Source organism: Populus euphratica, unplaced genomic scaffold (genome assembly GCF_000495115.2).
Source record: "Populus euphratica unplaced genomic scaffold, PopEup_1.0 scaffold87.1, whole genome shotgun sequence".
NCBI lineage: Eukaryota > Viridiplantae > Streptophyta > Magnoliopsida > Malpighiales > Salicaceae > Populus > Populus euphratica.
Window position 1 is genome coordinate 503,794 of NW_011499900.1, and position 16,890 is coordinate 520,683.

The 16,890-nt window shown below is 33.4% G+C and overlaps 1 protein-coding gene and 1 pseudogene across 4 annotated transcripts; one reads left to right on the forward strand and one right to left on the reverse strand.

Moving 5' to 3' along the window:
• The first annotated feature begins 4,378 nt into the window (after window positions 1-4,378).
• On the forward strand, window positions 4,379-7,620 carry LOC105132633 (cinnamoyl-CoA reductase 2-like; annotated as a pseudogene).
• A 1,678-nt stretch (window positions 7,621-9,298) lies between these two features.
• LOC105132635 (metal transporter Nramp6-like) lies at window positions 9,299-16,558 on the reverse strand. Of its 4 annotated transcripts, none has more exons than XM_011036242.1 (14): window positions 16,401-16,558; window positions 16,023-16,166; window positions 14,011-14,089; window positions 13,885-13,925; window positions 13,368-13,446; window positions 13,166-13,270; window positions 12,781-12,890; window positions 12,457-12,638; window positions 12,299-12,368; window positions 11,507-11,680; window positions 11,243-11,347; window positions 10,899-11,030; window positions 10,105-10,200; window positions 9,299-9,831 (listed from the first exon to the last, which is right to left on the reverse strand). In XM_011036242.1, exons 2-14 carry the CDS (start codon window positions 16,134-16,136, stop codon window positions 9,493-9,495), a joined length of 1,626 nt encoding a protein of 541 aa, XP_011034544.1. In that variant the 5' UTR covers window positions 16,137-16,166; window positions 16,401-16,558; the 3' UTR covers window positions 9,299-9,492. The 4 variants fall into 4 exon arrangements, with proteins under 4 accessions (XP_011034544.1, XP_011034541.1, XP_011034542.1 ...); XM_011036239.1 differs by having other exon boundaries at window positions 16,023-16,155; window positions 16,362-16,558; XM_011036240.1 differs by having other exon boundaries at window positions 16,362-16,558.
• Between the last annotated feature and the right edge of the window lie 332 nt (window positions 16,559-16,890).

Here is a 16,890-nt window from a genome sequence, read left to right on the forward strand (position 1 = left end):
AAATACTTTGCCTGATATTGACTAGCACGTCCCTGATTCGTTCTCATCACATCTATAATCATATTCCTATAAGAATTGCTATTGTTATCTACAACTTCATGCATGTTACTGGCACTAGAAGTTGACCTAATAATTCTCCCTACCATGATATCATGAAAAACATATAGTTATTCGTGTGCATACTAACATATATATTTCTTCATGAACCCTATTTATAAAAGATACATTATTACAACATTCAAATCAATAAAGTTTTTTTTATTATCCCTCTTGTATAGAAATTTAATACTATCTCCACTAATATTTCTTAGATTAGATGGTGTGTAATTAATAAAATCCTAAATCTTATTACAATAATCCATCCTTTACTACCCCTAAAGTGAATCTCAATACATTTATGAATAATCATCAATTACTTATATCAAACCTATTTAAATTATTGTTACTTATTGTTAGGCCCCGCAAAAAAAATGATAGAAAAACTTGTGAGAAAAATCATAAATTTTTTAAAGGATTTCTAGATTTTTATACTTTATTTTTTATTTTTTAAGATAATATTTTATAATATAATATAATATACCAGGTTCGTTGCTCAGCCCAAGCTTGTGGTCTGAGCCTATCTTGACTGGGTCCAAATTCGATCTAAAGAAAGCAAGACAGAGGTTGGACTAAAGAAGGAGTCGAGCCGTGTCCAAACTCATGAGAAACAGGGTCTTAACTGGTCCTAAAGGCAGCTGGGTTGAGTCTGGACCTAGGAGAATCTAAGTCCTGACTGGCCTTCAAAGAAACTGGGACTTGACTACCCAAAAGAATCGGGTCTTGGCTGCTCCAATTGCAGCAAGGCCCAAAAAAGGGTATTGACCGGCCTCAAAATGACTGGATCAGACCGTCGTAGACGAAAAGCAGCTAGGAGGAGAGGGGCAGAGTCATGACCCATGAGAAAATGGGTCAACACAGACCTCAACTTAAATGGGTCGCGACTCGCCTCCATAAGAACTGGGCTACGACTTGGCCTAAACAAAACTTCAAACAGGGTCGAGGGCAAGGCAACCACACAACAAGTGGGCCGTGTCTTGACCTACAATAAACTTGGTCGAGGATGACCCAAACTAGGGTTGGGATTTTATCCCTAGCTCCTACGGTTGAGATGAGAGGATGTTAGAGTGGTCTCCAAGTTTTGGTATGGCTATATATACAAGCTGCAGAAAAGAAACAGAGAAAAGAGAAGAAAAAAAGAGAGAGAGGTTGAGGAAAGGAAAACAGAAGGTGACGAAAGGAAAAGAGAGAGCAGAGGCACAAAATAAAACAGAGGACCAGAAGAAGGCTCAGAGTAGAAAAATAGGGGAAAAAACAACGAGAAAGAGAAAGGAGATTAATTATAGTCTATCCTACCTTGCCGAAAAGGAGTTTACGAAACTCTCAAGGTTTTGAAAAAGCTCCCAACAACAATAGAGTTAGGCTTTCTTTGATTATCAGAGGAAAAGGGGGCAGAGACTTTTCATCGGTTTCTACCTCATATTTTGCATTCAGAACGTGCAGGATCTGCAGGTATAAGTTTCAGTTTTCTGCTTCCTTTCCATATTTAAAAGCTGGTGTCTTATGTTTGTTCTTTTCAAAACCTGTTTCTGTTTTCATTTTGGACGTTAGCTTTCTGTTTTGAAGAGGAGATAGCAGGCCATGATGTTTTTTTTTTAGTCTTAGTTTTTAATATGCGTGATGTAAATGCATGCTTCTCCAATTCTTTCCTTTTGCATGAAACGAGAAGACAGGTTCCAAGAATAGGAAAAAGGATGGGTCATGAGGCCCGGGTTCTGGTATAGGGTTTTGAGTTCAAAATTTTGGTTTTACTATGCATACAGGTTCTGTTATAGGGCTTTGAGTTCAAAATTTTAGTTTTATTATGGACCTGTGCCTTGCTTTTGAGAATGATGGGTCCAACTTTAATATATTCAGGTTTCGAGTTTAAGTTGGTGTGCCGAATCTTGGTTGTTTGATATGAATTGTTTTAGATTTTTTGTGAATTTTAAAATATATGTGTATGGTTTGTTAATTTTAATTGCTGTTTAATTATGATGTTTATGTTTTGACCAAACATTAAAAAAAAATTATTTCGTGCGTATTATGAATACTCTAAAAATATTTTGAACTTAAAAAAAAAACATTTCAAGATTTGAAAAGAAGTGTTTTAGAATTGATTTCTTAAATGTAAAAATTTGTTTCTTACATTATGGATTTTATAACATGTTTTCAAAGGATTTTAGCCAATATTTCAAAAAAATATAAAAATTTTATTTTTTTTTGACAATTTATCATTATTCACTATTAATATTTGAATAAAGAAACCTCAAAAGATAAGAAACCTCAAAAGATTAAAATCCAAAACATTATTAGAAATAATTTGCTATTATTCACTATTAATATTTGAATAAAGAAACTCTGAGTGGTTAATATCTAAAATATTTTTTTAAAAAAATAATATGTCATTATTCATTAATGATATAAAGGCAAAGAAATCTATGAAAGATAAATATCCAAAAATATTATTAAGAGTAATACAACTTGTTCATCTTTTAAATAAAGATAGATTTATGTCCAAAATATTATTTAGAACAATTTAATTGCTCATCCTTGAAAGAAGTCTCAATTATAATTAGGGATATTTCACTTTTTATTCCATGATTTACGAGTTATAAGAGTATAAAATAGTAAAGAAAAAATTAATTTTAAAAGCGCTTTAAATTTTTTTAGATTTCCAACTTAGTTTTTTTTTTTTTTATGATTTACGAGTTGCGAACATTTGAAGTACTAAGAAAAAGTGAGTTTTAAAGTACACCGAATCTTATTGGATTTCTATCTTAGTTATCTCTTGATTCACATGTTGTAAATTTAGTTTGAATCAATAACAAATTTCAAGAGATATGCATTGGTTTTTCTTAATACTTTGTAGACATATCTAAGGTACAATCATAAATCTATACAATAAAATTATCTGTGAATAAAACAAGTAAACACCCCCAACAAAATACACACACACACACTACAATAATATGCAGAAAACATTAACATAAAAAAATTATGTTCAAATAAAAATGAATAAATTTGCTTATTTAAGATAGAAAATTTTTAATAAAATTTGAATTAAAACACAAATAGTAACAAACAAAGTGTTAGGGTGGCTGAATTTATTGTGAAAGGTTGAATTGTATTGAAATTAAAAAGGAAAAGAGAGGATAATTGTTTGTTGCATAACAAAAATTCATAAAGGAGAAATAGGGGGAGGTGGTGAGAAAGATCGATTGCTAGATCGATTATAAATAAAATAGTAGTAATGAATTTATTGACAGAATTATTCCATCAAACATTCTATCTGTTATTTTGACCGTAAAAAATATCACATTATAATATAATTTGTTTTTTTAAGATCAAATTTTGTTGTTCAGTTAATTTCATCAGTAATGGTATTGGTAAATAATCATGCAGTTCTTTGATTAAAATGCTGGTCTAAATTAAACATACGTTCAATAAAAAAAATAAAAAAGAAGATGAAGAAGATGAGAGGTCAATCAGTGGGGAAAGAAGAGAACTAGACGTCAGAAATCGTCAAGGATATGAAAATATTTTTGAAGTTACTAGGAAGGGAAGGACCCTCAGGATCAACCATTAAATGATGTGATGGGTCTTTCTTTATACAAGCAAGAAACAAGAAACATGTGGATATATATATCAAACTCAAACGTTGGAACAGGAGACACCTTGATTAGACCAAAAGGTAAACGTTGGTGGTCATGAGCATTCTCGAATAGAAAAATTTAAAAAAAAAATGGATGATTTATTATAATAAGGGTAAGGTAAAAAAAAAATAGTAATATCCTGGGAGATTTCATTATTTCGATACATTCATATATTAATAAAAAAAATTGCTTATTTGGAAATTACAAATATATGTTTGGAATAATACCATCTTCTTAAATAGTTAAGTTTCATGCAAAAAACAAGAGGACAGGAGATTGGTAAAAAACAGCATGCACTTTTGGTTCGAAAAACATACATATATAAAACAATGAGTTTTCCATGTAAGATTTTTTAGTAGCTTTATTTCTTTCTTTTTTTCCCACCGGATTCTTTGCTGGTTTACTTGTATTAATTAATCAGTGGACATTCATTTATTCTTCGATTTTTCTAGATTAAATCCAATCCACACTGGGGTGGAGAAAAGTAGGCTTACATAAATATTATAATCAATATATTAGATTAATGGTTGGTTTTTAAAGTATTTTTTATTTAAAAATATATTAAAATAATATTTTATTATTATTATTATTTAAAATTGATATGAATATATCAAAATAAAAAAATAATTATCATACAGGTTCCTATTTTACAGGATAATAACGAAAAATTCTTTAGCATCATAGCATGAACACTTGTCATCCATGAGATCCTTTCCCTCTCTCCTTCCAAAACAAAAGTACTGCTCTCTACTTGTGATCGACAACCAATGGATCTTCGTGTATAATATATTTATAATTTCTTAATTTATCAGTAGCTTATAATTACATTTTGGTCAGAAACAAGAGTCAAAAACTAGAGTACAAAACAATCAGGATTCCATACAAGGTTTATTAGTAGGTTATAAGTGCACTTTTCCGCCAAACTCTTTGCTGGTTTAGTAATTTTAATTAATCAATGGACATTAATTTATTCATAAATTATTTTAAAAGAGTGGATTAAACCCAATTCGCACACAAGATTACGTGGTGGAAGTAGAAGAAGAGCAGGCTTTCGTAAACATCATGATTAATCAGCACACAAAACCTTAAAAGAATAACATATATAAATTCAGGACATGGTGTTGACGATTCATATTACAAAAACTCAGTCACGTACCTAGAAATACATCTGCTCCACCACTTCTTTCCTTGTAGCATCCACCTCCTAAATCAAGAAAAGGAAAACACCTCCCTCTCTCTGTCTCTCTTCCTTCGTTCTACCACCAAACACGCACACATAATACACATATCAAAACAACATGCCTGTCGATACTTCATCACTTCCATGCCAAGGCCAAACTGTCTGTGTCACCGGGGCTGGTGGCTTCATTGCTTCATGGATTGTTAAACTTCTTCTAGAGAAAGGTTACTCTGTTAAAGGAACTCTGAGGAACCCTGGTTAGTTTATAATAATTAAGCACTTGGATTCTTTCCCTTTTCTGTTATTAAGATTGTGTTAATTTAATACTTTGTATTTGTGTTGTTATACACAGCTGATCCCAAGAATTCCCATTTGAGGGAGCTTGAAGGAGCTCAAGAAAGATTAACTTTATGCAAGGCTGATATTCTGGATTATGAGTCTCTTAAAGAAGCTATTCAAGGGTGTGATGGAGTTTTCCATACTGCTTGTCCTGTCACAGACGATCCAGTACGTTTCCTTTTGTTTCTTTTCTTTTCGGTCCATTGGTAGTAAAAAATTTGTTCGGATGCTGAGAATTTTAAGAAAAGAACATAAAAACGACACTTGGACTTCAAAGGACAAATTTTAGGTTGCCGGTAATTTTAAGCACGGATGTCACCGACAAATGTTAGTAAAAGATTTTTCCGTAATTCATGATGCAAAGTATGTTTTCTTGAAATTTGGTTTTGATGATTTTGAGTTACAATACTTGAAGGACAAGGTGATGGAGCCAGCAGTGAATGGAACCAAGAATTTTAAGAAAATAAAATAAAAACATTACTTGGACTTCCAAGTGTAAAGCCATCACTTAATTAATTGATTGAAGACAACGAGTGGTTTTCACGTCTTCAATTGGTACTGTGTACATGGACCCCAATAGGAGCCCTGATGTTGTCGTTGATGAATCTTGCTGGAGTGATCTTGAGTATTGCAAGAACACCAAGGTATTTAATTAATAACATGTGATGATGATTAACATAATTAAATAGCTCCTAATTAGAGCACTCAAAGCAAACAGAGTAGGTGTAAATAAGAATATCTCTAAGATATCGTGATGTAAGTTCATTATTCCTTGCGTCATAGGGCTTACTGCATCTTGAAATCCTAATTGCCTATCCTTCACATCTTGATGTAAGTTCATCTTGGAATTGCAGAATTGGTATTGCTATGGAAAGACTGTGGCAGAACAGGATGCATGGGATGTGGCTAGGAAGAAAGGAGTTGACCTAGTGGTGGTGAACCCAGTGGTGGTGCTTGGACCGTTGTTGCAATCCACTGTCAATGCTAGCATCCTCCACATCCTCAAGTACCTAACCGGCTCAGCGAGGACATATGCTAACTCTGTTCAAGGTTATGTGCATGTTAGGGATGTGGCCCTAGCCCACATTTTAGTCTTCGAGACACCTTCTGCCTCCGGTCGTTACATTTGCTTTGAGAAAATGCTTCACCGTGGAGAGGTGGTGGAAATCCTTGCAAAGTTCTTCCCGGAGTATCCCATCCCCACCAAGTAAGTTCTTATGATTTTATACCATTTTGAAAAGAATTCTTTGAACGCAAAAGCACGAGCTTAACACGTCTGAAAAACTTGTATTATTTTTCTAACCTATTTTTCTTTCATGGTCCTTTCCCGATTTTTCTTCAAATCTTCATTAGCAAAATTATATTATGATTTTAAGAAACAAAATATTTGCATAAGATTTTTTTTTTTTGTTTCTTCATCTGTCTTGATGTTCACTCTTTTTTTTTTTTATCATTTACCAATTTTTTTATATATCTAATGGAGACAAGGAAAATTAAATAGACATAAAAAGAAAATAGTGAGGGTTGAATGGGTTAGCAGTACTAAATTGTCTTTGTCATAATGATTTCACAATAGTGGTGCAGCAAAAGGGCCCTCACCAACCCCATCGTCTGTCATATTTTCCACGATTGGTGCTGCACAAAGTTATTGGATCACAAGTTAAATATTGCTTTGTTATATATATTTCAAATTTTGTCATGGAGAGTTAGGAAGAGGATTGGGTCCTATATCCTAATCTCATGCAATTATATGCTGCAGTACTTGTTTGCCTAATTTCAGTGCTTAAGATCAGACAAGTTGATTGAATGTTCATAGTTGGGTTGCTAGGTTATACGAAACAGTTTTTTCTGCTGCCTTCAAATAAACCTACCAAGTTTGTAGAAAGAATTATTAATAATGTTGTGTTTTTTATTCATATTGAATATTAATATTTTTTATTGCAATGCATTTGCAGGTGTTCAGATGAGAAGAACCCAAGAAAACAAAACTACAAGCTCACAAACCAGAAGATCAAGGACCTGGGCATCGAATTCGTCCCAGTGAAACAGTGCCTGTATGAAACTGTTAAGAGCTTACAGGAAAAGGGTATCCTTCCAATCCCAAAACATGTTGAAGACTCTGTGAAAATTCAATAAAGGTTCATTTATTAGCAGGTTACAAGTCCACGCATCAAGTATTGTTGCAGTTGTTTGCAAAATACATACTAAAGAAAAGAATATACTAAAGAAGAATGTCAATGTCAATGTCAGAGTGCAGGTGTTACTGTCTTCTATATGTAAAGACCTCTAATTGTCTTCGTGCTTAGACTAATCCTTTTATAACGAATGTTTTAATCCCTAAATTAATCAATTAGTGGATGTAACATATGAGTGTTTCGCTTGTATTTTCTTCTTTTTGTTTTTGGTTGTTCTTGCTGTTTAAGTTTAATCCAATTTCAATATGGAATCAATACCATCTCTGTGGCTTCCCTTGTTTTGAGAATTGATTATCCATCATTATTCAAAATAAGGTCTAAAACTCGAATAAAGCTTATATAAATAATGATAGTTGCATGTACAGGTGATCAGAAGATAATTATCCTAATATAATTAATTAAGGATGTCAAATTCTCTTACTTTTATTCCCTTCCACAATCGCTAGGATGCTTTCTTGTGGAAGATGAATCTGAAGTCTAAATCAAGGCTGAGTAAAAACTGATAGGCTGTCTCATATCATGGGCCTCATCCAAAGCTCAGACAAAGGTGGTGGTACTCACTGGGAAACTATGATTTCTAGTTTGCGAATTATATTAGTTTCTTACAACTTTAACTGACATGCTCTTTGGTCAAAGGTATATATATATATATATATAACATGCAGCAGCTCAAAAATAAATGAAATTAAATACAATAATAACTCTTAGAAACCCAAAAATGTTCATGTTTCAAAAGAAACTAATGATAGTATTGCACTCTCATTTCATAAATCAGACCCTCTCTCTGTTCAAAGAGAAGCTTCCGTTTTTTTTCTTCTGAAAATCCTTGTTATTTATCCGTCAATATTCTTTTATAATAAATTATAAAATAAAATATAAAGAACATATTTACTTGTGACTTAAAGCAATACATTTCGCTTAATGTTTTTATTTTTTATTTTACCGACACTGAAATTAAATAGAATTGCGTGATATAAATGCTTTTTTTTCTAAAGAGCCTTTTTAATACTAAGATGTTTTGCTTATCTATTCCATGCATTTATTATCTTTTAGAAGTTATTTGATCATTTTATAATATTTTGATAAAAAAAATCAACTTGTTTTTTATCAGTTAATGCACCAGAATTTTAATGGTGAGAATAACTAACAATCTTTTACATTTTAAGTTTATTTATTTTTATTTTTATTTTCTATTTTCTTCTTTTATTCATCTATTTATTTTAGTATAATTTGTTTTCACATTTGAAATTTTAAAAATATATTTGATTTGAAAAATTATTAAATTAATATTTTTCTCAATATTATTTATAATTTTGATATGCTAATGTGTGTGTGTATCATTCAATGCATTTTAAAGTTAAAAAAAAAATATAACCATTTAATATTATGATAGCAACTACTTTTTATAATATTTTAATTAAAAATATATTAAAATAATATTTTATTTATTTATTATAACTTATTTTTTATATTAAAACATCTAAAAATCCTAAAAACACTCTTAGAACAAAGAAAAAATTAAAATTAAAAAAAAAAAACTCAACTCATAACAAAACATACATAATGCTGTGTTGACGTGGTGAGGTCAAGAAATCCCCTCGTTGATTTGCCGATTTACCAAACATGTTGGCAGTCATCAACCCATGCATAAAAAATGTTGAACCCTACAAGATTATGCATGTTAAATCATAAATGTATCCAAAAATATGTCATGTATTTATTAGCCCAGTCTATAAATAAGTTCATCTAGAAAACAAATTATCCATTGCCACACTGAATTTTTTTTGCATTTCACTTTGTTCCACAGAAGAAGTTCTGCAAGAGTGGATGCGAGAAAGAAATGCGCAGTGACATGCTCTCTGAATATCTCAAGCTCAGGGTTTATTCAGCATAGCTGTTTGGTCCACAAAGATGTTCTGTCATCACATAACAACGCTAAGACAGAAGCAAATTGTGGATTAGAAAAGGAAATAGATTATAACCTCGTCTCTACTGTTATTTCAATCACTAGAAGTTAGTGACCTTGAGATATCACTTGCCCTATGATTTACAAATCATTTGCATTACTCCTCCTCTGAGGCAACTGCATGCATGCTATGTCTTCTCTAGGGAGACTGTACACTCCTGAATTACCAGACTCGTTGGCGATTCGTGGGTTTTCAGATGTCAGTGCTACAAGATGTGTAGCCTCCTTGTTTCTACGAAACACCAAGTATACAACCCCAGCCAAATACACTGCCATGCCCAAAAATCCAAACATTCCAAGAAAGATGGCAGCTACAAGCTTTAGATGGCCATGAACAATAATCTTGATGAAGCTAGATGCAAGGTAGTATATATTTATTGCCATCATGAGAAAACCAATGACCCAAGTAATACATGAAATCTGCAGAGGAGGATTGTATTAATTGACGATTAAAAATAAAATAAAATGGTATATATGCAGAATGAACACAACATATTACAAGCAAGGCATGCGAAGACAACTGTTTTATTGGATATTATAAATATTTCTTTGATGATCGTATTGAGATATTTTCAAGAGTAAACCGTGCTGAAGATAGTCATGGCATTCTGAACCCAAATTGAAATCTTCAAATTTAATGCTGAACAAAACTTAAGACAAACAATGTAAGCACTGATCAAGTAAAGGTGATACCGTAGTTGAGTTGGCATATATCCCCATCTTGGTTTTGCTACTTGTGAACTTGAGAAGTGGAATGAGAGCAAAAGGGAGCTCAAAAGATAGAATCATCTGCAATACAGCATGAAAAATGAGCTAGAAATGCAAAGAGACAACAGGAGTTTTTACCCTGATTTCTATTGGACTGGAAAACAACAGAATGAGATTACAAAAAGATTGCCTTTTTTCATTTACTAAAAGCTGGACTTAATGTTCACACAAGAAGGCATGATTTCCAGAGAACTGCCTTCGGTATGAAACAATGTGCATTATAACTAATGGCTCTCTCACACAAGATCGCATTAGATGGTAGAAATCAATCATAAAAACGGAGCCATTAAAATGAAAGACATCCTAAATGTCAGCCATGTTAAGATTTTATTTCTAGATAAAAATATAATTCACTGACATGATTGTGCATGATGTTATGATCTGAGACTTGTGAAGCATCACCTTCTCCCATTTAGTACAATGAGCAGGGAAATATATTTAAACCATATTTAAACCACCACAAAAGCAGTATTTTTATTGCACATCATCATCATAGAATATCATTACTTCCCAAAGAGAGAGAAAAAGGCAACATTCCGAAACATCACTGACTCGACAAGCGAAATTAAACACTGAAACTGCCACAAGTTTAAATTTGATGTTACTTTCTGCAATCGCTCTTGCTGTGTTTATATGCTGTCCACTGCACAGATATAGATCTGAGAAATAAATGAATGTATTGTTCTGAAAACATAGTATTTGTGTCAAACAGGTCATACCGATGCAATAATGATCAGCTTTCCAGCCCCGGCAGAGCCCCCAATGATTGCAACAATTAAACTAGGGACTATGGCTAAGCTTCGAGTTAGGAAGTTCCTTAACCATGGTGTCAATCGTAAATCAAGAAATCCCTGCAGTAAGAAATGAATGGAATAATGAGTGACAAAACAGCCCCAGGAAGCAAAAGAAACAACACTGACAATTTGAATTGCAGAACATCTAATACTCTGCAACAAAATTTAAGAATGCTACCATGAAGTCTAGTCAGAATGACTGCTTTCTAGTCAGAAATCCATGTGCTGACATTGAGAAATTAGAATTTCTAAGAGTGACTATCAAATACCTGCATGACATACTGCCCTGCATAAGTTCCTGTTATTGTAGAGCTCTGACCTGATGCCAGCAAAGCAATTGCAAAAAGTTTCGAACTCCAACTACCTAGTACATTCTGCAAGCAAGAAACCACAATGGCACTATCATGAAAAAAAATATCTGGATCAAGAGAGCACTGAGGAAATTGAAAAATCACAATATGTTATAATAGTAGAAAACCATGTCAGAATTGACAAGACAATCAGATTGTTGAAAATGTTGCTGAATTGCATACTTTAAGAAGAAAGGAAGCTTTGTTCAAGTCCAAGTCCTTGCAGTTTTCTTGATCTTGAGCATTTATATTTTGGGAGTTGCAAACTGCACCGCTCACGGAAATGACAGATACATTGATGAGAAAGGCCAAAACGAGAGCAAAGCCACTTTCTATCATGTAAAATCTGCAAGCCTCCTGTGAACAAGAATGGCATTCATAGCTGCCTGTTAATAAATAGACAGTGTAGATCCATATTTCAAGAAGTTCATTCTGGATGTCAAAATTTTTAACATATTGCTAATGATTTTAAAAGTTATCAATCTGAAAGTGCACCAAAAATTTTAAGAACTGGCCAGAACAGAAATTAAATCAGGCCTATACAATTAACTAATTAGTTTGCTTGAAGATTCTTCCCCCGTCAGCCAAAGCTATTGTCTACATATGCCAGAGAGCATGCTTGAGACAACAGGTAGGAAGGTAACAAATAACACTTAAATGGCTAAAAGCTCACTGACCAGAAGGCTAAACACTGAAATTTATTTTGTGATTATGTTAGTTAATTCTGCAGTTTACAATGACCAAAAAACAGTAGGGAAATCCACTAGCAGACAGGAGCACAAATGTTGCACATATATATAATCTATCCAGAGAGGCTTTAGAACTGCCTACTCTCAATGACTCAACCCTTTTAATATCAAAGCACTTTTCAGCACTTGAACTACACATTAACATGCACATGCATGAAAAAAAACTTAAGGTTTTTCTCAAGTACATGCACAAGCAAGCTCAAAGTAGTCTACTCATCATATCTACCTTGATGCCATGCACAGATCGTGGGATTTTCCTTGAAAGCACCAATGCTGAATGGAGAAAAAGATTGTGCCTGCAAGAATGTCATATAAGTCTGGCAAATTTAAGAGAGGTTTTACAAATGCAAGAAAACATGGATAGATTGAACATAAAACACATACGGCATAACCATGGCACCGAGTAGTGAAATTGCCAGACCAGCAGCACCATTTCCCTTTAATTGTGGAACAAAGAGCCCTTTCAGAACTTCCTTCGGATCAGGTTTTGCATAGCCAAGCTCTGCAAAAAAGCATCCAGCTATGGTACACACGAGAAAAGCAATAAAGAATTCAAGCTTCCGGACCTGTACAAGGAAAACAAGATGGACTAACAAGGTCTAATTCAACGTAATAGAATGTAGTAGCAAGAGCACCTTCTTCTTCTGGATAAGTGAAACATCAAGACAGTGTTGAAAACATATAGCAATTGGGAAGAAATCAAATTACCCCATATTGCTGTAGGGCTAAAAGGACAAGAGTGCTGAGTCCAGTCAGAAGAACACCAATCCATACTGGAATTTTGAAGAGCATGTTCAATGCAAAGGCTGTCCCAATCACTGGAAGGAGAAGGAAGCATTTTTTGGTACCAAACATCGATTAATAACATGAAAGAAACAGGCTGTTCTCTTTTAATACCCCGGCATTTTGGCCATGTATTCCTCTAAAAATTAAAATCAGTTGAAAACAAGAGCGGAGTTGAAAACAAGAGCGGGGTGCTGTAACGCATATTAAGTACATGCATGTGCACACACATGTTTCATGCTTGGAGCAATGACTTCATTATACTTGTAATGACATGTAATGCTCAAAAGCAAACCAGAGATACCCTCACCTTCAGGAATGTCACATGCAACTATAGCAATTTCAGCAAGGACCCACAAGATGAAGTTTGGTATTCTAGGATATTCATTCCTACAGTGTTCTGCTAAATGTTTTCCTACAATGAGAAAGATAATTTTGGAAAAAAAATCAGTATTAAAAAGGAAACAGTGGAGAAGATGTAGAACAAATTAGCAAGTTTAGATTTCACATACCAGTGACAACACCCAAATTTGCTGCAAGAGATTGGATGATAAGAGCAGCACATGAAGCCACTAATATGATCCAAAGTAACTGCAAGTTTTTAAAATGGAAGTACTTCAGGAAAAGCAACAGTACACAAACAATTTTCTTTTTTAAAAAAAGAAGAAAAACCCCAACAAATCCACACGCTAGAAACTTTCTGCAGGCTCTGGATTTTCACTTTTGAAAAGGTGTCTATCAAGAGACCTGAGACCCTTGACGCACTATGCCACATGATATAGCCATCATTCTGGTGCTCTTTTTTTTATTTCAGGGGAAGAATACAGAGGGAAATGTGCATAAATATTAGCTAATGTATTCCAAAAAATTCAATGAAGTGAAAAATTCCAATTTACCCTCTAGCACGACTTTCTATGGTATTCCACCACATGATGCTCTAGATCTCTTCTTTGATAACATTACATTTTGGCATATTTCAAAGGCTGAAATCAAGAGGGAAAACAAACTGAATTGAGATAAAAGGCAGACCTCATACTTGTATTGCGCTCCTGACTGCAGGTCAGTTTCAACTGCAAGTTAAAACAAAATATTCAGCACTTGATTATTTCTAACCATGTTACAAGCAGCATCACAAAGAAATGCTTTTGATCTTACAATTTCCAGGGTCAATGTATGCAATTGAAACAAGGAACCCCGGACCCATGTATGCAAATAGGTTTTTCCAGCTTTTCCTCTGCATAAACAAAGTACACATTGACATTCAATCAAGCATTTCACATTTGAAGCAATTCGATAAAGACAAGCAATGAAGCCCATAGTCATATTATCAATCATAAGTGTTACGCTAGAAACATCCAGAATGCCTGATAGGAACATCTTAAGGCTGAGAACCATTGGCACCCAAGATTCTGATGAATAATAAAAGTATACATGAAACATTTATGCCTCGATAAATGAGTATATTCAATTTTTTTCATATCATATACAGACATAGTATTGATCTTTTCATTAATAAAAGAGCTTATGTTGAAGTCAATTTTGGAAACATTATCACAGCTTGCAAGCTGCAATATGCTTTACATTCCTCATTGCACTAAATCATGCTACTTTTCCACAACACAACATGCTACTTTTCCACAACACAACATGAAAGCACAGCAAACAAACTATCTGCTGGCACAACCCTATCTATGTGACTGTTAGAAGAAGAGTTTCCCATGCTTTAAATTAATATCATTCTCCTTTCTGGCCATCACGTGCATGCCAAAATTCTCCAATACATCAGCCCATAGATTTCTCAAAAGTTTGTCATGTCATTTGAATATCCTCCACTACTAATCAAACATTTATTTGCCAGGCAGATGCCAACACTAATCACTATGAATTTCTATAACTACAAGTCATGACGTTGTTTGAGGACATCAGCTATATAAAGGAGAACAAGACAAAAAAAACCTTTCCAATACACACTGCTGGAGTCACTGCCTTTCTCAGGATAATCTAAAGGTTTGAGAAACACATAAAAGTTCCAGTGTTGTTCATACCCACAAGCCTTTTGGAAGACATGGGAAGCTCCAAATCCTGGTCAAATGTCAAGTTCATAATTTGAATGCTTATGTCACCCTAACTGTCATTAGGATATTGAAGAAACAACAGAAAAGCATGACTGAATAAAAATTAAAAAAAAAAATATCTTGCACTTTCAGGTACAAAATAAACCTCATCATATTCTTACAGGTAAGTTCAAAATAATAATACAGCCTTGGAATATATAACTAAACTAACATCAGCAACGATATAATAGAGTGGAACAGAACTATTCAATCTTTTTATCTTATCCGTCTCATTTCTATGAAGTCAAAGATGGAAATAGAAAAGTAATTGAAAGTCTGCCAATCAAATTGAAAGAGACAGAAAAAAAATAAAACAACTACAATGATGATATCAGTCAGTTGAATACTATGATATTTGGATACCATGTTTCAGCTATGCAAGTTGTTCCCTACCTTAATAGAGAAACAAAAGAAGAGAAAACAAATTTGAATTGAATTAAGTAATTACATCGTGACACTAAGCAGTACTAATCACTTAAATTTGCTTCCTAATACACCATTTGATTCTTTGTTTCTATAAAACAAGCTTACATCATCTTTACTAACCTCAAAAGTCATTCAATTATCTCAATTCCTTACCACAAACACCATCTTTTCATGCACTCATGATGAGAGCTTAATTCAAACAAATGGAAGACACCAAATGCAACACACAAGCAAATATTATACAAAAATTCAAACGCAAAATTTTTCAACATATGCAAGTTCATATATTGGTGGGTCCCCGAGATGGGTTCCACAGGAATGCCAGACATGAACCTCGTACTAGTCTGAAACACATAGAAACACACAAACCCACATGCATACATGCATACATACAAAGTTCTTTTTCTTCTTTTTTTTTGTTTCTAAGACGGGATATTTTCGGGCCAGATTCCTTTGGCACACATATATACATGTACACACGTGTGTATTCTTATTTTCTTTGGCATCACTTTCTGTCTATAAAAATCTCTCATTAAATTAAAATAGAGATAGAATACAAATGAAGTGCAAACATGGCAACTCTAATGAGAATCAATAGTAGTATTGATTGTTTAAAAGAAATCTTACATCAGGCACGACAATTTGTTCAGGATCTGAATTCTCAATCAATGGTGCATTAGAGAAACTCCTATTTCCAGTGCTGGAAATGAACTGTGGCTGCACAGAAGACGAACCCGCCATGGCTAACTCCCACTGTAAACTGTGTTTTCACTGAAACAGGCAAAATTCGGAAGAAAGAAGGAAACTTTGAGAGAAGCAAGTAGATATTACAGCAGTTCAATCACAACAACGCAATATGGATTCAGATTTAATGATTAGGAAACCAAGATTAACGTACATCAAACAAACCCATCAGAGGAAAACAGAAAAAGAGAGGATCTTTTGGTGATATAAAGAACAGATAGCCTCAGTAGCACAAGATGCAGATGAAGAGACAGAGTTTACCGGTTTCAACCTGTGCTTTATAAAATGCTTCGGCACGATTTGTTGGATTTGCAAGACTCTCTGATACACACTCAATATAAGTTCACTCCTATCTTTATAGTGACATTTCCCTGGCTCTCAGTCTTCTGTTTGGAGCTTGAAAAATGAACAGCCGCCCACTTGTATTTTTTTCTTTTTCTTTTTTTGGCATTTGTGGTCCACCTAAGGATTTGCGCGTAGGAAAAGTTTTTTATTATTTTATTATACAACAAAATTTTCGTGCTTGATTTCTTCCAGCTCCATGGATGGTCATGAAATTGCTCACCGCGTGCTGGATTGGATGAACAATTTCTACGGTTAATTTCATAATTATAGTGTATTTAAGTTATAAATTATTATATATTTTTATTTATTATATTATAATAATTTATTTTTATATTAAGTAAATTAATTAATTATATCATAATTATGCTAGTTATTAATGTTATTGTAGAATTACAACTGAAATATA

What these genes read in the sequence shown, in the direction of transcription:
- LOC105132635 (XM_011036242.1), bottom strand. Translation starts at nt 16,136, where the DNA reads ATGGCGGGTTCGTCTTCTGTGCAGCCACAGTTCATTTCCAGCACTGGA. An exon ending in AAATTTGGGTGTTGTCACTG is followed by an intron (nt 13,271 to 13,367) that starts GTATGTGAAATC and finishes TTCTCATTGTAG; the next exon opens with GAAAACATTTAGCAGAACAC. An exon ending in TATATGCCAACTCAACTACG is followed by an intron (nt 9,832 to 10,104) that starts GTATCACCTTTA and finishes CCTCCTCTGCAG; the next exon opens with ATTTCATGTATTACTTGGGT.